General features: G+C 40.6%; 1 protein-coding gene across 3 annotated transcripts in view; it reads left to right on the forward strand.

Moving 5' to 3' along the window:
• The window catches only part of KIF5C (kinesin family member 5C), a 166498-nt gene that overhangs the window by 44722 nt on the left and 94674 nt on the right, over positions 1-27102 (forward strand). For all 3 annotated transcript variants that reach the window (XM_043505111.1, XM_038422343.2, XM_043505112.1), the window contains exons 2-7: positions 4414-4504; positions 14914-14987; positions 20904-21008; positions 22519-22567; positions 23587-23642; positions 24903-24990. In XM_043505111.1, the coding sequence (XP_043361046.1) occupies positions 4414-4504; positions 14914-14987; positions 20904-21008; positions 22519-22567; positions 23587-23642; positions 24903-24990 (463 nt within the window). The remainder of the gene's footprint in view (positions 1-4413; positions 4505-14913; positions 14988-20903; positions 21009-22518; positions 22568-23586; positions 23643-24902; positions 24991-27102) is intronic.

Raw genomic sequence — 27102 nt, forward strand, 5'->3', positions numbered from 1 at the left:
ACCTGAAAACGAACAGGTGTGGGAGGAGCTCATGGTAGGGGATGGATGGTAGCCTAAAGAAGGGGTGTGTGGGGGATAGAGGAGTTGGAGAACCCTATTTACACTACCTTAAATGTAATTTATAAACTTTTCCTAGAGAGAGCACTATCCATTGAATTGTATGGATTGGGACGCATTCTATAATATCTCCAGAATTTGGCTATCAGTAACAGTGTTTGGTAGATTTCAGAGTAGCAGCCGTGTTAGTCTGTATTTGCAAAAAGAAAAGGAGTACTTGTGGCACCTTAAAAAGAAAAGGAGTACTTGTGGCACCTTAGAGACTAACAAATTTATTAGAGCAGAAGCTTATGCTCCAATAAATTTGTTAGTCTCTAAGGTGCCACAAGTACTCCTTTTCTTTTTGCGAATACAGACTAACACGGCTGCTACTCTGAAACCTGTGGCACCTTAGAGACTAACAAATTTATTGGAGCATAAGCTTTCATGAGCTACAGCTCACTTCATCGGATGCATTTGGTGGAAAAAACAGAGGAGAGATTTATATACACACACACACACACACACACACACACACACACACACACACACACACACACACACACAGAACATGAAACAATGGGTTTATCATACACACTGTAAGGAGAGTGATCACTTAAGATAAGCCATCACCAGCAGCAGGGGGCGGAAAAGGAGGAAAACCTTTCATGGTGACAAGCAAGGTAGGCTAATTCCAGCAGTTAATAAGAATATCAGAGGAACAGTGGGGGGTGGGGTGGGAGGGAGAAATACCATGGGGAAATAGTTTTACTTTGTGTAATGACTCATCCATTCCCAGTCTCTATTCAAGCCTAAGTTAATTGTATCCAGTTTGCAAATTAATTCCAATTCTGCAGTCTCTCGTTGGAGTCTGTTTTTGAAGCTTTTTTGTTGAAGGATAGCCACCCTCAGGTCTGTTATCGAGTGATCAGAGAGATTGAAGTGTTCTCCAACTGGTTTTTGAATGTTATAATTCTTGACGTCTGATTTGTGTCCATTCATTCTTTTACGTAGAGACTGTCCAGTTTGGCCAATGTACATGGCAGAGGGGCATTGCTGGCACATGATGGCATATATCGCATTGGTAGATGCGCAGGTGAACGAGCCTCTGATAGTGTGGCTGATGTGATTAGGCCCTATGATGGTATCCCCTGAATAGATATGTGGACAGAGATGGCAACGGGCTTTGTTGCAAGGATAGGTTCCTGGGTTAGTGGTTCTGTTGTGTGGTGTGTGGTTGCTGGTGAGTATTTGCTTTAGATTGGGGGGCTGTCAGTAAGCAAGGACTGGCCTGTCTCCCAAGATCTGTGAGAGTGATGGCTCGTCCTTCAGGATAGGTTGTAGATCCTTGATGATGCGTTGGAGAGGTTTTAGTTGGGGGCTGAAGGTGATGGCTAGTGGCGTTCTGTTGTTTTCTTTGTTAGGCCTGTAGTAGGTGACTTCTGGGTACTCTTCTGGCTCTGTCAATCTGTTTCTTCACTTCAGCAGGTGGGTATTGTAGTTGTAGGAATGCATGATAGAGATCTTGTAGGTGTTTGTCTCTGTCTGAGGGGTTGGAGCAAATGCGGTTATATCGTAGCGCTTGGCTGTAGACAATGGATCGAGTGGTATGATCTGGATGAAAGCTAGAGGCATGTAGGTAGGAATAGCGGTCAGTAGGTTTCCGATATAGGGTGGTGTTTATGTGACCATCGCTTATTAGCACCGTAGTGTCCAGGAAGTAGATCTCTTGTGTGGACTGATCCAGGCTGAGGTTGATGGTGGGATGGAAATTGTTGAAATCATGGTGGAATTCCTCAAGAGCTTCTTTTCCATGGGTCCAGATGATGAAGATGTCATCAATGTATACTATTTCACATTTGGTGACAATGTATACCTTCAAATCAGCAGCACTGCGATGGGTACCCGCATGGCCCCACAGTATGCCAACATTTTTATGGCTGACTTAGAACAACGCTTCCTCAGCTCTTGTCCCCTAATGCCCCTACTCTACTTGCGCTACATTGATGACATCTTCATCAATAGCCACCCTCAGGTCTGTAATCGAGTGACCGGAGAGATTGAAGTGTTCTCCAACTGGTTTTTGAATGTTATAATGCTTGAAGTCTGATTTGTGTCCATTTATTCTTTTACATAGAGACGATATATGCCATCATGTGCCAGCAATGCTCCTCTGCCATGTACATTGGTCAAACTGGACAGTCTCTACGTAAAAGAATAAATGGACACAAATCAGACGTCAAGAATTATAACATTCAAAAACCAGTTGGAGAACACTTCAATCTCTCCCGTCACTCGATCACAGACCTAAGAGTGGCTATCCTTCAACAAAAAAAGCTTCAAAAACAGACTCCACGGAGAGACTGCTGAATTGGAATTAATTTGCAAACTGGATACAATTAACTTAGGCTTGAATAGACACTGGGAATGGATGAGTCATTATACAAAGTAAAACTATTTCCCCATGGTATTTCTCCCCCCCACCCCACCCCCCACTGTTCCTCTGATATTCTTGTTAACTGCTGGAATTAGCCTACCTTGCTTGTCACCATGAAAGGTTTTCCTCCTTTCCCCCCCTGCTGCTGGTGATGGCTTATCTTAAGTGATCACTCTTCTTACAGTGTGTATGATAAACCCATTGTTTCATGTTCTCTGTGTGTGTATATAAATCTCTCCTCTGTATTTTCCACCAAATGCATCCAATGAAGTGAGCTGTAGCTCACGAAAGCGTATGCTCTAATAAATTTGTTAGTCTCTAAGGTGCCACAAGTACTCCTTTTCTTTTTGCGAATACAGACTAACAGGGCTGCTACTCTGAAACCTGTTCCTCAGATGTTCTTGTTAACTGCTGGAAATAGCCTACCTTGCTTGTCACCATGAAAGGTTTTCCTCCTCCCCCCCTCCCCTGCTGCTGGTGATGGCTTGGCTTATCTTAAGTGATCACTCTCCTTACAGTTTGTATGATACAACCCATTGTTTCATGTTCTCTGTGTGTGTATATCAATCTCCCCTCTGTATTTTCCACCAAATGCATCCGATGAAGTGAGCTGTAGCTCACGAAAGCTTATGCTCAAATAAATTTGCAAAAAGAAAAGGAGTACTTGTGGCACCTTAGAGACTAACAAATTTATTAGAGCATAAGCTTTCGTGAGCTACAGCTCACTTCATCGGATGCATTTGGTGGAAAATACAGAGGGGAGATTGATATACCAAATCTCCACCAAATGCATCCGATGAAGTGAGCTGTAGCTCACGAAAGCTTATGCTCTAATAAATTTGTTAGTCTCTAAGGTGCCACAAGTACTCCTTTTCTTTTTGCGAATACAGACTAACACGGCTGCTACTCTGAAACCTATCAAATAAATTTGTTAGTCTAAGGTGCCACAAGTACTCCTTTTCATTTTGTTAATGCATGCAAATCGTTTTTTTCCCTTACTTATTCACGTATTTTTTCAGTCACCATTTCCATGGTATTTAGAAGCCATGGCTAACTTTGTTTCTGTGGCAGAATCATCCTCTGCAACCTGATAAAATCCCAGTGATAAAATCCCCAAAGCCAAATGTTTTTGTTTCATTTTTGTTTAGTTTCATAAACACATGCTTCACTTTGTAATCATATTTGTTTCTAGCACATACAAAAGCATTCATATCGTTGAAGCTGAAAATCTTCGTAATTCTTGAAGTAAAAGACCAGTCTACTAACTGGTTAGACCTTCCGTTCCTGGTCTTCTTTCTTTGGTTACTGCTATACTTCAGCTTATTTGCATTTTCAGCACTTAGCTGAAGCCCAGCTATTTTCTTTCCAAATAATCAAAATGTGCTAACACTCAAGTTGATATGGGGCTGGTTAGGCAGCAGTGCAGGGCTTTTAAAACTGATGATGATTTGAATTCATTTGGTTTGTCTTCAGTGATCTTTACCCCTACGGTTAGAATGGTAGAAAATTGTGATGAACTTTGACATAGATTCCTTTTCAATCATAGATATGGGTTAGAAATATGGATCTTCTGTCTTAAATTCTGGAAGGGAGAGGGAAGAGCTCAGGATTACATTAGTCACATTTTAGCCCATTGTTTCCTACCACTTTCTTTAACCATATCCAATTAAATGAGCTAACTACGTAGGAAATTTAAGGGCAACATGTGCCACTCCACATTTGCTAATGACTGGGAACAGACTTTCAAACAAACCAGATGTATTGCTTATTCCTTGTTTGTTAACAAATACATCATTTCTGTTGCACTGGACATCTTCCCAAATTTAAACAGCCATGGCTTTTGTTAGGGTGCCTATTAAATGGGTTCTGCCTTCTTACTGCTTTGATTATAGGTTTTTATCATTTTCTAATACGTTACTTTGTGTTTTTTTTAATTTCAGCCAGCAAAACCTTATGTCTTTGATAGAGTGTTACCGCCAAACACGACCCAGGAACAAGTTTATAATGCCTGTGCCAAGCAGATTGTTAAAGGTAAGTGATGTCACAATTGCTCTCTATTACAGCAAATGTAAATGTTAATTAAATCCAGGAAAAAAACCTATAAAAGCTGGATTTAACTATAAAAGCTGTACTGTTCCATTTATATTGGAGTTCAGCCCTTGGTAGGAACCAGCTTTTAAATGAGTTTTAGAAGCAGTTTCTGCTAACGTAGGTTAAACACAGTTTGTTTAGCGAGTGTGGAATCCTTTTAAAACACTGTCGGAAACTATTTTTTCCACTAGGTAAAACAATAGGAAAACCCTTCGACTAGAAAATGGCTTTCTAAAATTGTTTTATATGTTTTTGTCTGTTGTACTGTGACTAAGGAAATTGTATTTTAAACCCATGTTAGCAGGAACTGATTTCGAAAAAAAAAATCCCACAAAACAGTCGTAGAAACTGCTTTCTAAAAACTTTCCTAAATGTGGGCAGGACCATAGGACAGGGCCTGGTCACCTATCCAACTGAAGATGATAGTGGCTTCAAGAAAGATGAGAAACTTCAGTTTTGCTAAAAGGATGGAGATCAGCTGCTGATGAGGTACTTTACTAGAACAATGTATGGCCTCAAAGATGTCCTTTGTCTAAGGACATGAAGGGCTTGATTCTGCTTCTATTCCCATTAAAGGGAGCTAAACACACAAAAAGCGTACATCTACACTGTAGCTGGGAGCACACCTCCCAGCCTAGGGAGACAGACGTGCATTAGTTCTACTCAATCTAGTATGCTAAAAATAGCAATGTGTACTTTGAGGCATAGGTAGTGGCATGGGCTAGCCACCAAGGTATGAGCATGCCTGACCCCCTGAATCTGAGCTTGGTTGGCTAGCTCATTAGCATGCTAGCTCAAGTAGACTTGCATGTGTGTCTGCCTGCCTGGGCGGGGAGTCACGCTCCACGCTGCAGTGTAGACGTACCGGAGTGACTGTCAGATTGCACATCTGCATCTGAAAAAAAAAATATTATAAGTCATTTCAGTTTTATGATTTAACTTGAAAATCCTGAACTTATTCGAAACCCACTAAGGATGTGATCCAGAGGTGCTGAGCAGTAGCAGGTGGCCATGTAATTATTCAGTACCTCTCAGGGTCAGCCCAGATCTGTTTCATAATGGCAAATAAGACACTCAGGTTGATCATTGTGCTTTTTGGATGTTGAAATCACTTGACAGCCTTGCTTGAAGCTTTTTAACACCCCTTTGGGGTGTTATAAACTGTCCAGAGGTGCATTGGCTTGTTGTTTTAATGCAGTGTTACTCTCAGTGTGAGGCATGCTCCCTGGGGATGTGAAGGGCTGGCTGAGCAAGTGTGGACCGACCTCTCAGTTATTCTTCAGAGTAGCAGCCGTGTTAGTCTGTATTCGCAAAAAGAAAAGGAGTACTTGTGGCACCTTAGAGACTAACAAATTTATTAGAGCATAAGCTTTCGTGAGCTACAGCTCACTTCATCGGATGCATTTGCATCCAATGAAGTGAGCTGTAGCTCACGAAAGCTTCTGCTCTAATAAATTTGTTAGTCTCTAAGGTGCCACAAGTACTCCTTTTCTTTTCTCCAGAGTCTCACTCTTCTTCTCCCCCCCTCCCCCCCCATGAAAGCTGTCTTCAGCTGTTATGGTTGTAAAGGAAATCTTCAAAACATGAAGTGCCAATGATGTTGTTTTAAATATCAACGTTAACTATTTCACGGCTCAAGCTATTTAAAAAAAAAAAAAAAGTAGCATTCTGTTATGAAGGTCTACACCCAGTGTTTTCCAAAGGAGGCGGCCCAATTGTAGGGATTGTGTAAATTAGGAAGGGTCTACCTTTAACAACACAATGGGAGTTGGGTTGGGAAAGCAGGGGAGTGATTGGTTTCATTTTCCTGAACTGGGGCTCAGTTTTCAGTTTTTGGAATACGCTGATTTAATGCATTCCACTGAAGATATTTACTGATGTTATCTTGCTGGCATCCTGGGTGCCAGACTCATTGTTTTTATGTTTAAGTAGCTTTCCAATAGTTACCTTGTATCCTTATTCAAAATATATTTACACAGGACCCAGTGGTTTCATTGTGATGAATATAATTGTAGAGAAGGCCAGCTAGCTTAATGATGGACCACTGGTTTCTAAAATGATGGTTATAATAATTGCATTAACAGTAGAATTTTCTAAATGAGGACTTTTAGCAAAAGATCAGAAAAACAGCAGTCCTTTTTAATAAACAGCAATAGCTAAGCCAAATTATTTTCATATCCCTATGTATATGGAACATATGAAACCATACAGTTTTGTACAGAAACAATCTATGTAGTACAATAATCTAGATTTTAGAGGCATTTGTTAATCTCTCCAGTGTAGTGATTTTTGTAAAATCCATTTTTTTGGGAAGGATTGTAATATGCAGTGGTGGGTTGTATAGTCATTCTTTTTTCTTTTGCTTTATTTTCCGCCATCCTGTTGTTTTCCACTCTCATCTGGTCTTTTATCATCAGAAAAAAGGCTTCAGCTTTTTTCCTATACAGAGTGATGATTAGGTCTGATGTCTTTGTCTTTCATACACTGTCCTGTTGGAAGAATACTGCTGACTGAAAGGAATTAAACACCATGGTTACTAGACATTGTTGTTAAACTACGTGGTCAATATATAATGGCCAACACTAGCTATTCAGTGGGCTTTGCTTTTTAGTTGTAACAATTTTTACTGTGTATGTGCAGCCTTGGAGGAAGAGACAATGAATTGTTTTAATGATTTCTTTGTGGTAATTGCTTTCTGGGTAATTCTCATTGAATAGCCTATTGACTATCTCTTTCCATTACTTGTGTACTTTTTTGAATATTTAATTATAGAATTGTAGATGGAAGAGAAATACTATTATACTGCCTACCTCTAGGATAATTGATTCAACAATATTTTTAAAACTGTATATTGTTTTAGATTATATTTAATGTTTGAAAGTCTTGCCTTAGGACCATGTACCAGATATAAATACCAGTAGTCTGTTTAAATAGAATGAGCAGAAGAAGCTTTTTTTAAATAAAAAACGGTTCATGAATTCTGTGAGTAAGGCATTTATTCTTCACAGAAAATAGGAGCACTGAAGTTGTTGTGTTTTTGTTTTTTTTTTAATTTAAAAACACATGCAAGAAAACTTTTATTATACAGAGTCTACAAATTTCAGAGTAGCAGCCGTGTTAGTCTGTATTCGCAAAAAGAAAAGGAGTACTTGTGGCACCTTAGAGACTAACAAATTTATTAGAGCATAAGCTTTCGTGAGCTACAGCTCACTGAGCTTATGCTCTAATAAATTTGTTAGTCTCTAAGAGTCTACAAAGAGGTTTAAGGACACAAGTGGCCTTGTTTTCAAGTTTAAGTGTTTCTTTTTACAGGCCATTCTTTAGCACTGCTTAAAAAAAAAAACTGTGGAAAGGAGCAGACAGACTCTGTGAGAGGGTATAAGTATGAGAGGGCTAAGTAGCAAGGACAAGAATGATAACAAAGGAAAAAAAATGAATGGAATGGGCCAGAGCATGTGGTCCCATATGACATGACCGTCAGTGGTCAGCATGCATTAATATTTACTACACAGTACTAGCTGAATGGCTGAGCTCACTGTGTCGATAGAGGGAAGCAGGGAGGGCAGGTATGTGGGTACAGGGGGATATCATGGATTAAGGATTAGTTTTGTTTGGATTTTAATGAGTGAAGAAAATAATAACACTTAAAATGTGTTTGTAGAGAAGTGTTGGGTCAGGAATTAAGAATGACTCAGAAGAGTGGCACTCGTACGTGTGTGTGTGTGTGTTTGTGCGTGTGTGTGTGTGTACGGACCACCTCTCACTCCATGACCTTTTGCAGGAGCTGCAGTCAACAAAGGCAATATAACTGACAAAGGCCAGAGCAAAAATCTCTCTCACGAAGGAAGAGGACATTTTACATGGAAAACTTTCCATTGTGGAACCTTCTCTATTTATATATTGCAGCAGACCCTAAATGTTCTAAGCTCTGTCTCAAAGCAGAGGAAGATAGTCCATGTCACAAAGAAACTACGAGCCAAAAGAGCAGAAAACAAGAGCAAGAGAAAGGGAGAGAAAATAGCAAGTGTTAAGGGCCAAGTGTGTATGTGCGCGTATGCATGTACATGCATCCATCCAAATGTGGTGTGAGAGAACCTGAACCTAGAACTTTCAGGGCTGTAGTGGTCAGAACCAACCTCTTGAAGCAAATGCCATATTTCATTCTGGAGCCAGTGAAGGTTGCATAGCAATTGTGTAATATGCCATTATGATATACCGGGGCACAATCCAGACTAATTAGCTCTGTCACACCTTCCCTGTAATCTGGGGTGTCCCTTTTAATGCCTTGCTACTGTAGCCTCCAACCTGGATGGCTCACAAACAGCCTCCAGTATGTATGATATGGCTGTGTGCTGCAGTCAGCCATGCCTTGGCTCTTACCAGCCTTGGCTATACTTCAGGATGATCCCAACATACTCCCAGTCCCAGCTGTTCCCCAGAAATATATGTCCTGCACTGCCCAGCCCTCTCCTCAATATTGCAAATATATTTAGTCTGTTATACCATTAAAGGAATACCATGCTATTTTATTATTTTAAATAGCGTACCCAAATAGTCCAACTTAAACACACTGGATTAGATAAAACAGTAAAACAAGTTTATTAAATACAACAAGACAGATTTTTAATATAAGTAATGAGGCTCAGAAGTGGCTACAAGAAAAATAAAAATAGAACGTCTTTTAGTGCCTAACTTGACAAACGATATTCAATTTCAAGCAAAGTTTCCCACCATATGCTGCAACAGATTACTGACCAAACGCTCAGGTCAGGACTCCTCCTCCAGAGTCCAATGGCTGTTTCCTTTTGTCTTCACAGGTGCAGAGAATGAAGTGGGCGGGGGGGGGAGGAAGGGGATCTCTTGGGCTGTCTGCCCCTTCTTTTATAGTCCTGTCCCCACTCCCTTTCAGAAGCATTTCCATCTGGGAGTCAAGGGGAGAGGCAGTCTGGTGAAGAAAGGAAGCTTCATGCAGTATTTTTGCTAAGATGTATATTTTTATCCCAGTTCTCTTCCTTGCCAAAGAATGGCCACTTAGCACATCATGGTCCATCAGCCTTGTTGACACCTGGTTGAGGCGTTAGCTTGCCCTTTGTCTCTGAGGAACTGGCTTAGCCTCTCCCCAGATTTATCTTGGAAACATGCTTATGTTCATAACTTTATGTATAATGTTGTGTATTTTGGCATGATGATATTGACCAGCAAATTGAATTTTTAAATATCTCACAAGATATGCCCTGTGTGACCCTCCTCTTCTCCACCCCTTTCCCACGAGATGTCTGCTACTCGCTGCGTTACTCCTCCACCCCCATCCCCAGCAAGGCTCCCCTCCTTGCCAGATCCTTCTCCTCCCTGTGAGGCCACCACCACCTGGAAAAGGAGGGGAGGAGGGACGTGGCGAGCAGTGGCTGGGGGGGGGGCCGAGTGGGGAGGGGGTGGAGCCCAGCGGAAGCTTCACCCGCTGCCCTTGCCTCTTCACCACGGCACCCCAACCCCAATATGGTGTCCTGGGATGTTGCCCACCCCTAAGGTCGACTCTCTGGTTCTCCCTCCCACTTTCAGTACCACCACAGCTATTTTCCAGATTCTCATTGCTTTAGGCATTCCTCCCTATCAGCCTCCCAGGCTGCCCCAGGCATTGTCTGTTGCCCCTAGACCAACAGATTAAAAACTCAACATTTACGTTTCTAGCGCAAGCCATTCTAAAGTTAGATTATCCACAAAAGTTAAGAAAATGTTAAATGAGAGACTCCCCCCTCTTTTAAACATCATATCTTCTAAACACCTTGTCTGATGTGCCTCAAGCTCTCTAGAAAAGTGACATTAAAATCGCACCCATGAAATTACAAGTGAACTTGTTTAGTTTTGGTGTAGGTAGGTATAACGGTGGTCAGAATCAGGGCCGATAAATAATTGAAGGCTAGCTGCAACCAGACCTCTGGGAAGGCTGTTGTGTCTGTAATATTCAGGCTAATACTGCTGTAGGCATTTCTGTCTGCCCGAGCTCACACTTCATTTAACTGCAAATCAATAAAATGTTTCTTCCAAAAAGAAATTCTGAATCATAGAATCATAGAATATCAGGGTTGGAAGGGACCCCAGAAGGTCATCTAGTCCAACCCCCTGCTCAAAGCAGGACCAAGTCCCAGTTAAATCATCCTAGCCAGGGCTTTGTCAAGCCTGACCTTAAAAACCTCTAAGGAAGGAGATTCTGCCACCTCCCTAGGTAACGCATTCCAGTGTTTCACCACCCTCTTAGTGAAAAAGTTTTTCCTAATATCCAATCTAAACCTCCCCCATTGCAACTTGAGACCATTACTCCTCGTTCTGTCATCTGCTACCATTGAGAACAGTCTAGAGCCATCCTCTTTGAAACCCCCTTTCAGGTAGTTGAAAGCAGCTATCAAATCCCCCCTCATTCTTCTCTTCTGCAGACTAAACAATCCCAGCTCCCTCAGCCTCTCCTCATAAGTCATGTGCTCTAGACCCCTAATCATTTTTGTTGCCCTTCGCTGTACTCTTTCCAATTTATCCACATCCTTCTTGTAGTGTGGGGCCCAAAACTGGACACAGTACTCCAGATGAGGCCTCACCAGTGTCGAATAGAGGGGAACGATCACGTCCCTCGATCTGCTCGCTATGCCCCTACTTATACATCCCAAAATGCCATTGGCCTTCTTGGCAACAAGGGCACACTGCTGACTCATATCCAGCTTCTCGTCCACTGTCACCCCTAGGTCCTTTTCCGCAGAACTGCTGCCGAGCCATTCGGTCCCTAGTCTGTAGCGGTGCATTGGATTCTTCCATCCTAAGTGCAGGACCCTGCACTTATCCTTATTGAACCTCATTAGATTTCTTTTGGCCCAATCCTCCAATTTGTCTAGGTCCTTCTGTATCCTATCCCTCCCCTCCAGCGTATCTACCACTCCTCCCAGTTTAGTATCATCCGCAAATTTGCTGAGAGTGCAATCCACACCATCCTCCAGATCATTTATGAAGATATTGAACAAAACGGGCCCCAGGACCGACCCCTGGGGCACTCCACTTGACACCGGCTGCCAACTAGACATGGAGCCATTGATCACTACCCGTTGAGCCCGACAATCTAGCCAGCTTTCTACCCACCTTATAGTGCATTCATCCGGCCCATACTTCCTTAACTTGCTGACAAGAATGCTGTGGGAGACCGTGTCAAAAGCTTTGCTAAAGTCAAGAAACAATACATCCACTGCTTTCCCTTCATCCACAGAACCAGTAATCTCATCATAAAAGGCGATTAGATTAGTCAGGCATGACCTTCCCTTGGTGAATCCATGCTGACTGTTCCTGATCACTTTCCTCTCCTCTAAGTGTTTCAGGATTGATTCTTTGAGGACCTGCTCCATGATTTTTCCAGGGACTGAGGTGAGGCTGACTGGCCTGTAGTTCCCAGGATCCTCCTTCTTCCCTTTTTTAAAGATGGGCACTACATTAGCCTTTTTCCAGTCATCCGGGACTTCCCCCGTTCGCCACGAGTTTTCAAAGATAATGGCCAAGGGCTCTGCAATCACAGCCGCCAATTCCCTCAGCACTCTCGGATGCAATTCGTCCGGCCCCATGGACTTGTGCACGTCCAGCTTTTCTAAATAGTCCCTAACCACCTCTATCTCTACAGAGGGCTGGCCATCTCTTCCCCATTTTGTGATGCCCAGCACAGCAGTCTGGGAGCTGACCTTGTTAGTGAAAACAGAGGCAAAAAAAGCATTGAGTACATTAGCTTTTTCCACATCCTCTGTCACTAGCTTGCCTCCCTCATTCAGTAAGGGGCCCACACTTTCCTTGGCTTTCTTCTTGTTGCCAACATACCTGAAGAAACCCTTCTTGTTACTCTTGACATCTCTTGCTAGCTGCAGCTCCAGGTGCGATTTGGCCCTCCTGATATCTTTCCTACATGCCCGAGCAATGAATGTTGAAATGAATGAATGTTGTGAAATAATAAAGAGAAACTCAGACCTGTTTAGAGGCTCCTTGGTGAATGTAATGGGTTGTGCTGAATTCATGGACTTGTTTGTTTATACCAGAGTAGACTTCTTTTAATACCCATTTTCCATTTGTGAATTTATTACAGGCCTTCTCTCGCTAGGGAAGGGGAAATTACATTTTATTTCTGTGATATTTTTATATATGGAAAGAGGAGATACGATCTGAGTACAAATGTGTTTTAATCATCTTGATGCACAGATACTCTGGTGCTCTGCATCATTATCTGATTATTTGAATTCAGGGCCTGAAAAACTTACCCAGTACTACTAGCCTGAGTTCTTAAAAATCCATGGGTGTTTATGAACACCTGTGTATATTTCCTCCTCACCTGCCTGAAGATCTTGCTTACATTGTAAATAAACAAACAATTATGCACTGTTGTGTGCAGTATAGAACTATAACATTGTACCAATTAACTTTCTTTTTAATGTATTTTTTAAAATATAACTTCACTCCTTTTCTTTTTTCAGTCTTATTGTACATCAGATCATGGTGTCTCTTCACTTGAGTTGTCTTCAGTCTCTACTCCCTCCTTTTTCTTTTTTCACTTTTCCTGTTCATTTATCATTTTCAACTGTCTCCCTGTATTTTCTCTCTCTTGTCCCACTTTCACCTCTTCATCTCCATCTCCCTCCTAATGTATCCTGTTAATCTCTCCATGCACATACCCTCCTAATACCCATCAATCTGCACAGAAACAGAGGTTGGAAATCTTATCAGATACCTAATAGCCAGAGAGGACTAAACCTAAAAGCCAAAGACTCCTAGGAGAGATGGAGGGCCCATTGTCAAAGGGCAGTGATGAGGTGAGGATTCATTTTCCCTCATCCTGTATGCATCAGAGAAAGGACAGAGTACTGGGGTTTCTACCAAGTTATTGTCCCTGGACCTTGCTTGGGACTCTGTTTTTATTTTTTTAAACTAACCTCCAGCTCATAGTTGGTTGACCAATTTGAAGTCTCCATTCAGCCTTTCCAACATTCTAGAAGGATGGGGGAGAGCATTTTTATTTCTTGTGTACACATGGGCTCGGGCTCAGGCTCTCGCTCTCGCTCTCACTCTTTCTCTGCCTCTCTTCGCCCTCCCCATCTGGCTGCTACAGTGGCAGGTGACATGTCTCTGATACTTTATACCGCTCCTCAGTGGCAAGAATGGGACACAGTGCCACACTGAGGGTATAGCTACACAGCAAACGCTGTGCACAGGTGAGCCAGCCCAGGCAAGCTTGAATCCTATTGCAGTGAAGACACCTCTGTGTGAGCTTCAGAGCAGGCTAGCAAGCAGAGTAAGTACCCAGTGTCCATGCTGGGTTTGTACTATCCAGAGCAGGTGTGGGCTACGCTGGCTCCAGTGCCTACCTCTGCAACCGCTGAGTGAAACTACAGTAATAGAAACTGAGAAGATGTTAATTTTTCACTTTGTGGCAGTATAGGGAAACTCTGAGCCGAGGCTCTGGAACTGTCCCTCTGCAGTGACCTAGGAAGACGGTACTGCATTGGTTATACTCGATTCATATTCAATGATTTGGTTTGCTTGTTTACTGGCAGCCATAAGGATTAGAAATTTAAGTGGTGTGTGTATTTTAGTGTGTTGTAATAAAAGCTGCGTAAGTAGATGGCCATTGTCTAGAAAAGCTTCCTACTCTCATGGGTAAGTGAGCTTTCACCTTGCTAACACTCCTGGGAGATTCCTGTATTTATATTTGTAGAAACTAATACTTGGTGGTATGTTTTTATTTTTTAGAGTACTTATATTTTGTGTGATAACTCCTTGTTTAGAACTTTCTGGTTACTCCATTTATTTATTTTTAGATTTTATAAAAACGTGTATAGGCATCCATTCTATAAATTAAAAACATAGTGCTAACAACACATTATAAAGGATTGTTTATCCTGCCTTAACAGATAAATATTTACCAGCAAATATAACCAGAATAAAATAAACTCTAAATCCTCCAGCTCTCAGGGTGCCCCCTCCGCACTACTCCCTGGAAAATTAATGAAGCTGTAAATATTGCCAATGCCATGGCTATGGGAAATGGTAGGTATCAAATGTATATCTGAGTTTTTCATTTTCTCTCCAGTACTTGATAAATTTAGAGGGTACAGATGACTTTCTAATTATCTAAATTAGATCTTGTAAAGAGATCCCACTTTTTTCATTACATAGTGACTCAGTGCATCTGTCCTTTTCTGTTTCTTTCCACAAATCTCTTGATTTTATTACTGACTTTTGATCAATGTACATAGTGATTTGCTAAACACTCTTTTCTGAAGATGCAGTATTTAAGACAACAATGTGGATTTTGATTATTTTCTTCTTTCCTGCAGATGTTCTTGAAGGCTACAATGGAACAATTTTTGCTTATGGACAGACATCTTCAGGAAAAACACATACTATGGAGGTAAATTTAGCAATATTTGATTGTAATTGAGTAGGAATTTGGGAATTAAATGGAATCAGTTGTTTCAGACAATCTGGGTGCCTAGAAAAATGAATTGTACTTCTGTGGCATATGTCTTGTTTATAATGCTTGCAGAAATTTCTTCAGTGTGGAGTTTTCTCAAGCATTTTTATTGATAAGTAGTGAAATAAGGAACAGTGAATGACAAGTGCAAACTGCAGCTTCTCCAGATGTATCATACCAGGTTAGATGTATGTATTTTTAGAGGTTTTGAATGGGATTTGTTAATCACAAAACAAAAGCAATAATAAGGGTTTGTGTACTCATCTTGCATGCAGCATTGTGAAAATTCATCCTTCAATTTTTGTTTTTCTCATTTGCAATCCTCTTATGGGAATTCTACTCATGCATCCTGCAGCATAAAAAGCTGAGCTTTTGAATCATTGCTCTAGAAGTGAGGAATGCAAGGCTGAAGTCCCTGTGTATATCCATGTTTCCAGCACAGAGAAGTATAATGTGGTCTGCAGCCTCAGGGCATCTTACCCTTAACAAGGGGAAGGTACCTACAAGCAGAGGCAGTAAGATGATACTTTGATCTCGTAATCTAATCCTCTGAATCTCTACAAACATTTAATTGTGTGATGGGTTTACTTACATGTGATGCAGTCTGAGTGTTGGGCTGAGATCTATCTCACAGCAAGAGCCTCCCAAAGTCAGTATATAAGAAACTGGATAACGTTTTTCCAGCATATTTTCAGTTCAAGCTACAAACCGTAAATAGAGGGCTGTGAAAGAAGCCTCTCCAACCAGGAAAGAAGTCCTACTCAAACTTGTTTAGCAGCATCAAGCAGATTTGCTGCATGATTAATACAAGTGACCTAATTAACCTAAAGGTGTAGGGGAGAAAGCCAATAATATTTTCTTCAGTTTTTTAATTTTTGTTTTGTTTTCAGGTGTTTGTAGAATTGCTGTTTGTTTGGCACAATTGCTCCTTTACAGAGGGATTTAATAACTGATGGCTCATGTCTAATTAAGCCTGCTTCCTTTTGGAAATTGAGGGCGGGAGTGGGAGGGGACAGGAAACATCAGCTCAATCCACACAGATGGTGGGATGACTGAATAATCCACCAGCTCAGAATGTAATTAAATCAAAATGTCTGCAGGGCTTGAGCTGGTGCTTTCACATACTGTGAGGAAAGAACTCTTCAAGTCAATTTATATTCAGATTTCAGAGTAGCAGCCGTGTTAGTCTGTATTCGCAAAAAGAAAAGGAGTACTTGTGGCACCTTAGAGACTAACAAATTTATTAGAGCATAAGCTTTCGTGAGCTACAGCTCACTTCATCGGATGCATTTGGTGGAAAAAACAGAGGAGAGATTTATATATACACACACACACACAGAGAACATGAAACAATGGGTTTATCATACACACTGTAAGGAGAGTGATCACTTAAGATAAGCCATCACCAGCAGCAGGGGGGGGAAAGGAGGAAAATCTTTCATGGTGACAAGCAAGGTAGGCTAATTCCAGCAGTTAACAAGAATATCAGAGGAACAGTGGGGGGTGGGGTGGGAGGGAGAAATACCATGGGGAAATAGTTTTACTTTGTGTAATGACTCATCCATTCCCAGGCTCTATTCAAGCCTAAGTTAATTGTATCCAGTTTGCAAATTAATTCCAATTCAGCAGTCTCTCGTTGGAGTCTGTTTTTGAAGCTTTTTTGTTGAAGGATAGCCACCCTCAGGTCTGTTATCGATTGACCGGAGAGATTGAAGTGTTCTCCAACTGGTTTTTGAATGTTATAATTCTTGACGTCTGATTTGTGTCCATTCATTCTTTTACGTAGAGACTCTCCAGTTTGGCCAATGTACATGGCAGAGGGGCATTGCTGGCACATGATGGCATATATCACATTGGTAGATGCGCAGGTGAACGAGCCTCTGATAGTGTGGCTGATGTGATTAGGCCCTATGATGGTATCCCCTGAATAGATATGTGGACAGAGTTGGCAACGGGCTTTGTTGCAAGGATAGGTTCCTGGGTTAGTGGTTCTGTTGTGTGGTGTGTGGTTGCTGGTGAGTATTTGCTTCAGATTGGGGGGCTGTCTGTAAGCAAGGACTGGTCTGTCTCCCAAGATCTGTGAGAGTGATGGGTCGTCCTTCAGGATAGGTTGTAGATCCTTGATGATGCGTTGGAGAGGTTTTAGTTGGGGGCTGAAGGTGATGGCTAATGGCGTTCTGTTGTTTTCTTTATTGGGCCTGTCCTGTAGTAGGTGACTTCTGGGTACTCTTCTGGCTCTGTCAATCTGTTTCTTCACTTCAGCAGGTGGGTATTGTAGTTGTAGGAATGCATGATAGAGATCTTGTAGGTGTTAGTCTCTGTCTGAGGGGTTGGAGCAAATGCGGTTATATCGTAGCGCTTGGCTGTAGACAATGGATCGAGTGGTATGATCTGGATGAAAGCTAGAGGCATGTAAGTAGGAATAGCGGTCAGTAGGTTTCCGATATAGGGTGGTGTTTGTGACGATCGCTTATTAGCACCGTAGTGTCCAGGAAGTGGATCTCTTGTGTGGACTGGTCCAGGCTGAGGTTGATGGTGGGATGGAAATTGTTGAAATCATGGTGGAATTCCTCAAGAGCTTCTTTTCCATGGGTCCAGATGATGAAGATGTCATCAATGTAGCGCAAGTAGAGTAGGGGCATTAGGGGACGAGAGCTGAGGAAGCGTTGTTCTAAGTCAGCCATAAAAATGTTGGCATACTGTGGGGCCATGCGGGTACCCATCGCAGTGCCGCTGATTTGAAGGTATACATTGTCACCAAATGTGAAATAGTTATGGGTCAGGACAAAGTCACAAAGTTCAGCCACCAGGTTAGCCGTGACATTATCGGGGATACTGTTCCTGACGGCTTGTAGCCCATCTTTGTGTGGAATGTTGGTGTAGAGGGCTTCTACATCCATAGAGGCTAGGATGGTGTTTTTAGGAAGATCACCAATGGACTGTAGTTTCCTCAGGAAGTCAGTGGTATCTCGAAGATAGCTGGAGTGCTGGTAACGAAGGGCCTGAGGAGGGAGTCTACATAGCCAGACAATCCTGCTGTCAGGGTGCCAATGCCTGAGATGATGGGGCGTCCAGGATTTCCAGGTTTATGGATCTTGGGTAGCAGATATAATACCCCAGGTCGGGGCTCCAGGGGTGTGTCTGTGCGGATTTGTTCTTGTGCTTTTTCAGGAGTTTCTTGAGCAAATGCTGTAGTTTCTTTTGGTAACTCTCAGTGGGATCAGAGGGTAATGGCTTGTAGAAAGTGGTGTTGGAGAGCTGCCTAGTAGCCTCTTGTTCATACTCCGACCTATTCATGATGACGACAGCACCTCCTTTGTCAGCCTTTTTGATTATGATGTCAGAGTTGTTTCTGAGGCTGTGGATGGCACTGTGTTCTGCATGGCTGAGGTTATGGGGTAAGCGATGCTGCTTTTCCACAATGTCAGCTCGTGCACGTCAGCGGAAGCAGTCTATGTAGAAACAAAGCCCGTTGCCAACTCTGTCCACATATCTATTCAGGGGATACCATCATAGGGCCTAATCACATCAGCCACACTATCAGAGGCTCGTTCACCTGCACAACTACCAATGTGATATATGCCATCATGTGCCAGCAATGCCCCTCTGCCATGTACATTGGCCAAACTGGAGAGTCTCTACGTAAAAGAATGAATGGACACAAATCAGACGTCAAGAATTATAACATTCAAAAACCAGTTGGAGAACACTTCAATCTCTCTGGTCACTCGATCACAGACCTAAGAGTGGCTATCCTTCAACAAAAAAGCTTCAAAAACAGACTCCAACGAGAGACTGCTGAATTGGAATTAATTTGCAAACTGGATACAATTAACTTAGGCTTGAATAGAGACTGGGAATGGATGAGTCATTACACAAAGTAAAACTATTTCCCCATGGTATTTCTCCCCCCCACCCCACCCCCCACTGTTCCTCTGATATTCTTGTTAACTGCTGGAATTAGCCTACCTTGCTTGTCACCATGAAAGGTTTTCCTCCTTTCCCCCCCCCTCCCTCCCCCCCCCCCCGCTGCTGGTGATGGCTTACCTTAAGTGATCACTCTCCTTACAGTGTGTATGATAAACCCATTGTTTCATGTTCTCTGTGTGTGTGTATATAAATCTCTCCTCTGTTTTTTCCACCAAATGCATCCGATGAAGTGAGCTGTAGCTCACGAAAGCTTATGCTCAAATAAATTTGTTAGTCTCTAAGGTGCCACAAGTACTCCTTTTCTTTTTGCGAATACAGACTAACACGGCTGCTACTCTGAAACTTTTACAATGGTTTGTATTTGTATGATATCATGTTTACTAACATTTACCAATAAAATTCTTCCAAACCAAACTATATAGTGGTCAACGTTGACTTTTGTATAAATACCAAAACATATACATGTTTTAACATTAATTGAATATTCATGGTCTAAATGTAGCTGAGCTCTGCTTTTTTAGAAAGGGGCATTTAGCAGTATAACTGATTCTGTTTTTCCCTAGGATCTGTAATTCAAGGGCAGAAAACTAGTGGATACTTTGAACAAAACCCTTGAAATAGCTATATATAGAACATACCAGTTTTCATGTTTAATTTCTGTCAGACTGGCTTAATGTTTATAAGACGACTGTCACTCCACCCGCTCCAGTATATTTAAATGCAGCAAGTTGTGTCTACAGGGACTGTATCTGAAAACAGTAATAATAGCTGACTGACTGGTAGGATAGTTGTATACGACAAACCAATAAGATCCCAGAAATTTGTACATTATATAAAAAGCTGTATAACTAGTCTGTAAATTCATAGTTTTTTCTTCCTCACTTGCTCAATTTTTGTGTGTTGCTTTTACAGTTGAAATGGGTTTTACTCATAGAAATGACTACTGACTATATTTTTAAAACGATTTCTCATGATTCATGGCAACATGAACATCTACCCAATTTTTAAAAGTAAGGGTATGATAGTGAAATTAACATCTTCTCTGATGTTGACCATTTTTATTCGTGACGTTAACACTTTTGTATGGGGTTTGTTTTTGCAGATCATATCTTTGAGTCCATATGTTTCTTTGATAATAATCCCTAATTACTGGAAAAAATCCTTTATATTGTATCTTCATGCCCTTTCTTTAACTAAGTGTGAACGTAAATGACTGCACAAGCTGTGAGATCTTTTTCTGTTCTGTTCGTAGAAAGATTTTGTTTCAAGCTCTCATCATAATTCACTTTAAGGTTGATTCTTCTGTTTAAAGGAAAGCAACTGAAAGATGTCATGCAGTTAGGGAAGCTGTTTTTACTTAATACTTGGAACTGCTTCATAAGGCATAAGAAGCTGGCTGTGCCCACTTATACAGAGAATGGTCCTGTTTGCAAGACTGCATCTTGGCAACAGGCCTGACAAAGTCAAGCCACAGTGTAACCAAAATACCCTCCTTCCCAGATCTCTCTCTTGGCTGCCTGCACCAGTAAAGAGTCTGATGAATGCAGCTTCAGGAGATTTTTTTTCTTTTCTGCAGATTTTCATACATCTCAATTTAATCAAGACGACCATTCCATATTTTCGGAGCGGGTTTTGTTTGTGTGTTTTCTCAATTAAATTGGAGTGTGAATGGAAGTAGGAGAGCATTCTGCACGGAATGCCAGCAACTGACAAAACTAGTGGGCACTTTGTAGAGTGAAGAGTGCCAACACATTGAGTCACTCTGCCACCTTTTAATGTGTGTTCTACATCAAGCAAATCCCTAGAGAACAAGGGGACATGTTCAGAGGTGCCCAATGTGTGAAGATTTGTTTGAGGAAGGCCTTCTCTATTTTGGCACACAAACAACCCTTTCCAAGTTACAGTTTGCCATTGTGTCTTTAGGGGAAGCTGCACGACCATCAGCTAATGGGAATAATTCCAAGAATTGCACATGACATCTTTGATCACATCTATTCCATGGATGAAAACCTGGAGTTTCACATAAAGGTAAATGCAAAATTATATGTTATGTAATGGGTCAGATAGAAGACAATGAACTGGATGGTAAAACTCCATTTTGTTACAAAATGTAACATTTCACTGCAGAGTTATTCATTTTCCTTAGGTGATTCAAAGACCCATTAATATAAAAGAGGTTTTTGTACAGGAATCCAATGTAGTTGTGTCTGCTGTAGTTAGGCTACAGGAAATATCATTGCTGGGATTTTTTTCTGTTTGTATTTCTTTCAGATCTCTGTAATAGTATAATGCACTGTTTCTCTATATTCCTTCCCTAACTCAAATACATGGAGTTTCAGATCAGCCCTTGTTGTTAGTTATTAACAGTTTGGTATGCATGGCACTTTACTGAGAGACTATAGAGCAGGGGTGGGCAAACTGCAGGCTGCGTTCAGACCTTTTAATTTGGCCCTGGAGCTCCTGCCAGGGAGTGGGGTCGGGGGCTTGCCCCGTTGCAGTTGGGGAGCAGGGTCAAGGGGCTTGCATCACTCTGCGCGTGCTGTAGCTCCACACGGCTCCTGGAACCAGCGGCATGTCCCCCCTCTGCCTCCTACGCGGAGGTGCAGCCAGGTGGCTCTGTGCACCACCCCATCCACAGGCACCTCCCTGTCCGCAGGCACCGCCCCTGCAGCTCCCATTGGCCATGGTTCCTGGCCAATGGGAGCTGCAGAGCCGGCGCTTGGGGTGGGGACAGCATGTTGAGACCCCTGGCTGCTCCTATGTTTAGGAGCCGGAGGGGGGACATGCCGCTGGTTCCAGAAGCTGCGTGGAGCCACTCTAAAACAAATTGGCAACAGAGTTTTGAGTGTAGCTTATTTTTTCCTTAAAATAAAGTTATTCAGATAAAATGGAGCCTAACTATACAAATACCCACTGGACAAAACTTAATCTGGATACTAGTAGCCACAACTCCATTAATTTAAATGGGGTTTTGCTTGTTTGTGCCAATGCTGAGTTAGCCCTTTATTTTGAGGTTTTTGTTCATTGTCTCTCCCAATTTTTTTTTTTTTAAACAAAGCATCGTTTCTCTTCAGCTCACTCCTCCTTTCGGTCCTGATTCAGAAAGCGCTTATGTAGGTGCTTTAACTTTAAGGATGGGCTTAACTTGGATTAACTAGATTAATACAGATGTTGTACTAAACCTGCTAAAAGTGTTATCGTGTAATGTACATCAGTATAGCTTTTGCAGATGTCAAAGTAGTACCTCACTACATATGCTAAGGTAATATTTGAGCTTACTAATTTTCTGTGATCTCAATTTGCATTTTCAATTCTGCATGTCTCAAGGGACTTTGTGAAAGAAAAGAACAAAGGTAGATTTATTCAACAAAATAAGGTGATGGACCAGTGTGAAATTACCCTTCACTGGGTAGTACTGTACACCTTTTTAGTGGAGTCATTTGCCTCCTCTTATTTTCATAGATATGACAGTGCAGGTAAAGAACAAAACTTTTGAGTCAGTGCTATAAATCTAAAACAAACACTTGTTTTGCACTAGGTTTCTTACTTTGAAATTTACTTGGACAAAATAAGGGACTTACTTGATGGTAAGTAACGGCATGCTTTTTTGTTCCCCCCTGGCTGGGTTGTGGGGAGTTTGGGGAATGTGTTTCTTTCCTGTTTATAATTGATTCAATGATGTCGTATTGAAAAGCTTGAATTAAATTTACAGTTGAAAGACTGAATTTCTAAATTTTATTTAAACTGGCTTAGGTTATCTGATTATCTGTCTTACTTTATGATGATAGAAGAGGCATTTGAATTATTGAGACACTGTGTGCCACAGCTTTTCTGTGTAAACGAGGGTGCTTCAGTGGTGTACAAAATCCAAGTGCCAGAGGTGAATTTGTGTCCGGTGTAGATATACATAGCTTGCTTATAAGCTATAGACTTCTGAGATTTTGTACTTTCTTGCCAACCAGACTACTTCTGAGTCCTGCAAACTAACCTTATTTTCATGCATACTGTACATGTAAACTTCATGACTTACAGCCAGTTTGCAATTGAAATGCAGACTTTATATAGTATTTGTCAGAAGTTAGGTTAGATTTACATAATTAAATTTTAGCCCAGAGAATGAGAATAGACCAAGCGTTAATCAGTGTTTTACTATGTTTCTGTTGGTTAGAAGAACTTGGGAACATTACAAAAATAATATTGTTTCAACTGTTGTTCCAGCCTGCACCTATTCAGTTAGTCTGGAGATGTGGAGGGGGGTAAACTGTAATATTAACCCAAGAGCAGTGAAGCTGGCTGGAACTCTATTAAGCCTTGGAAATATTTGCTTTGTTCAGGAAATCTAAGTTGGTTTCATGTTTCTTCAATACATGTTTATACTGATTGGAACGTGCAACAAAAGCTCTCAGCCATGAAAATCATTTTAGATAAAAAGCCCTCCCCTGAAATTAAGGGTAACTTTTTTAAAGTAAGGAACAGGAAAAAAGTCCTCATTCTGAATTTGAGTTTTGTAATGAGTTATAGTGTGTTCAAATTATTGTTTTGTCATTCCTACAACTGACAGAATTTGTAAGTGAAATGCTCCTAATACATGTAATCTTTCTTCCAGTGTCAAAGATGAACCTTGCAGTACATGAAGATAAAAACAGAGTTCCATATGTAAAGGTATAAGGAAGACTTTCATATGTTTGATTTAGTTCATTTTCGCCCTCTCCCCACCCCATGGGTCCTTAAACCAGCTTCTCCTTTTATGTGGGGACTTCTATTTGGACCTTCCTTAATATGCACTGTGTGTGTGTGTGTGTGTGTGTGTGGGGGGGGGGGAAACAACGAGGAGTCTGGTGGCACCTTAATAAATCTGTTAGTCTTTAAGGTGCCACCAGACTCCTTGTTGTTTTTGTGGTTATAGACTAACACGGCTACCCCTCTGATATTTTGTATGTATGGAGGCAATAAAATTTACATACTAAAACCCCTGATCATGTAGGCAATTGTGAGGAAAATAAGGGGTCTGTGCATGTGCATGCCAACATGTGTTGAACTAGTGAATTTGGTGGTTTTTCGTTTGTTTGTTTGTAGGTGGTTGTTGCTTAATCCGTTCTGAAATGTAGCTGAAGTAGTCCTTGCATTTAAACAGTTTTGTGAAACATTTATCAGATTGAATCATTTCTCTTTGCTTTACTTCCTAAGTGTTTTTAAATGATTACATTTTGTTATACATGCTTTTAAAGTGAAACATTTATATTAATATTTAATATAGAACATGATAGAGTATTGAAGAGCATAATTTTTTTTTTCTTCAAAATTCACTGGTATGGATGCTATGTTTGGTTGATCTATAATCTTCCAACAAACATAATGCAAAATGTTGTTGTTTTACAAACAACAATGTAGATTGTTTAACAGCTTCTTGCTCCTCTACTTAAATTCCATAGAAATTGGACATTTCTGATGAAAAGGGGAAGTATTCTATTTTCTCTTACCTCTTATCCTCAGATGGGAGAACAAAGAAGGCCAAATCATTCCATAAACATTACCATATTACAGGAGAGAAGGAGAGCAATCTTCCCCCCTACTCTTGAGCTGGGAATGAAAAAGTAATTGTGGCACTGGAATCTAAAAACTTAGAGGTTTTATTGGAAGTTATTTGATACTTCAGCATTTTCTGACTGTATAGTATCATCCTATTTGGAGTGTTTGATTTGATTGATCCTTTAATGCAATCTGAGAGTAGAATCTTTTCAAGTTACCCACCATAAATCGTACTGAAGTCAATTTGAGGGCAGATTTTGGCCATATCTCTTTTTTGAATGTTCATATTAGATATTTATTTTTTCCTGAGAAAGATGAACATTTTACATTACTATGAAAAGATGCAAAGACACATTTTCTATACTTCTGAATACTGAATTTACGTGTTTTTAGGGCTGTACAGAGAGGTTTGTCTCTAGTCCTGAAGAAGTTATGGATGTCATTGATGAAGGGAAAGCAAACCGCCATGTAGCTGTTACAAGTAAGTGATCTCAAAAAAGTATATAAAGAAACAATAGCGCTTAGTACCTATATTTTGTCTCTTGCTTAGATTAGGAAATAACACCCCAACCATCAAAGCACGTGGATAATTATATTGAAGTAAACAGGACTACTCGTGTGCTTACAATTTAAGGATGTGTTTAAGTACTTTACTTACTAACTCACTCTCAGATACCAGTGTGCTAATACAGATGGTGAATGTTGACTTTTTTAATGATGATCTGTGATGTGAGAAGATCTTTTACTTTGGCCCAATAAATGACTCTTGGAGAACATTAAAAAGCAATCGGGGAAAATCGAGTGCAAATACACATTTAGGGCTAGTCCAGCTCCAACTGATAATTTGAAAACTGCTATTGACTTCAATGGGAGCTGAATTGGAACCTCAGTTTAACATGCATTGCATACATTGCAATTTCTCGACATAGGCTTTGTGAGATTCCTTACATTTTTATCAGTGATATATACTATTGCATAACTGTACCATGAAAAGTATAACTTTTTAAAGAATAGCTTGTGATATAGTTTTCAAAATAACATGGAGATTATTTTTTAAGATTTGTCTTAAAACACATTAAAATATTTTTAAATACTATTTTGTAATATTTATTTTAGCAGCCAAAAGTTATGGAATGAAAAGTTATGAAATATTGTCAAGCTAATGGGTTTTTTAAAATCACTGTTAATTGCTATTTTGTATTATGGGTGACTGTTGTGTAGACAGTCTGTTAGTGTTGACTTTAGTTATGATGCGTGTTTCATGAAGAAAATGAGCAGTGGATGGATGCAGTAACTACATACGGCTCACTATAGTTTGACAAATTATACCTGAAAAATAATTTCTAAGCTTTTACCAGGGGAAAACATGTAATTTTTACTTTTGAGCAATGGATTTCTATTCAATTGTAATTTAAATCAGTCCAAATTATAATGCTAGATTTCATAACTTTGGCTCTAAAATGTTTTAGCTTGTCCACAGTTTACTGCTGTTCAATAAACCTCTGATATCTTGAAAACATGAATGTAGGCATCTGATGGGTTTCAGGCTGAGGGTTTTGTTTTGTGAATTCTAGGTTTTGTTCCATATTCCCTCTATGCTCCTGCCCTCACTTTGTGATTTGCTCTAGGTTTATAATTTATTTCTGCCTCAGTTTACTCATCTGTAAAGTAGAGATAATAGTTTCCTACCTAATTGATGACATTCTTAACGTTCACAAAGTGCTCTGAGATACTAAGTGAATGGTGCTGTGTTTAATGTAATTGTCACTACTGCTGTTACAGAATGCATTTGATGGAATCCTACTGATTTAGGGCTTCTTTGTATGCATACATTTCATTGGCTACATTTAGATTTTTGAGACCTAAATATAACAAATAAGATTTTAAAAAGTGGAACTGTTTATCCTTTTCTGTATTTTAATTCAAAATTGTGGAGGAATCAGTTGGTCACAATAACACATAAAGACGGCAGAATGTTGTTTAAACAGACCTTCAAAATAAGCTCTTATTCTGCTCTTTTTGCTTTGTTTCCTTATCCCACTGAAACAGTGGCCTGGACTGAGTTCCATTAGCTGCAAAGCAAATAAACTTTTTAAAACGTATATTTATTATTTTGCATTTTTACTGCACCCTATACCAAATCTGTAACTATTGTCATGGTGCATTATATCATGCTGGGCATGGTGATGAAAAAGACAGATATCTTTGATCCAGTCCCCAGGCTATAGCATAGGCTGCCTTTGATGCAACTAGTGAATTTGGCACAGACAAATCTCATTACTCAAGTATATTTGGAAAGTTCTTCCCTAAAAAAGCAAATGACTACCTCCTAGACAATTCTGGCAGTTCCTTCTGAATCCTTCTTGTTCTTCAGTTTGCTGTTACTCAGTGGATAATACATTTTTCCCCTACATTCTCACCACCTTCCATTTCTGAAGTACTGTGCTCTTCTGCTTTTCCTTTGCCTTTTTTGCCACACCTAAAAAACGTCTATAGAACAGCTTTTCTTTCTGTCTTTCTTTCGACTGAACACCGAAATCTACTCTTAACTTCATATCCAGCCCCACACCAAGGTGTAGAAGTCCAGACAGGA

The sequence above is a fragment of the Dermochelys coriacea genome, chromosome 11 (genome assembly GCF_009764565.3).
Source record: "Dermochelys coriacea isolate rDerCor1 chromosome 11, rDerCor1.pri.v4, whole genome shotgun sequence".
Taxonomy (NCBI): Eukaryota; Metazoa; Chordata; order Testudines; family Dermochelyidae; genus Dermochelys; species Dermochelys coriacea.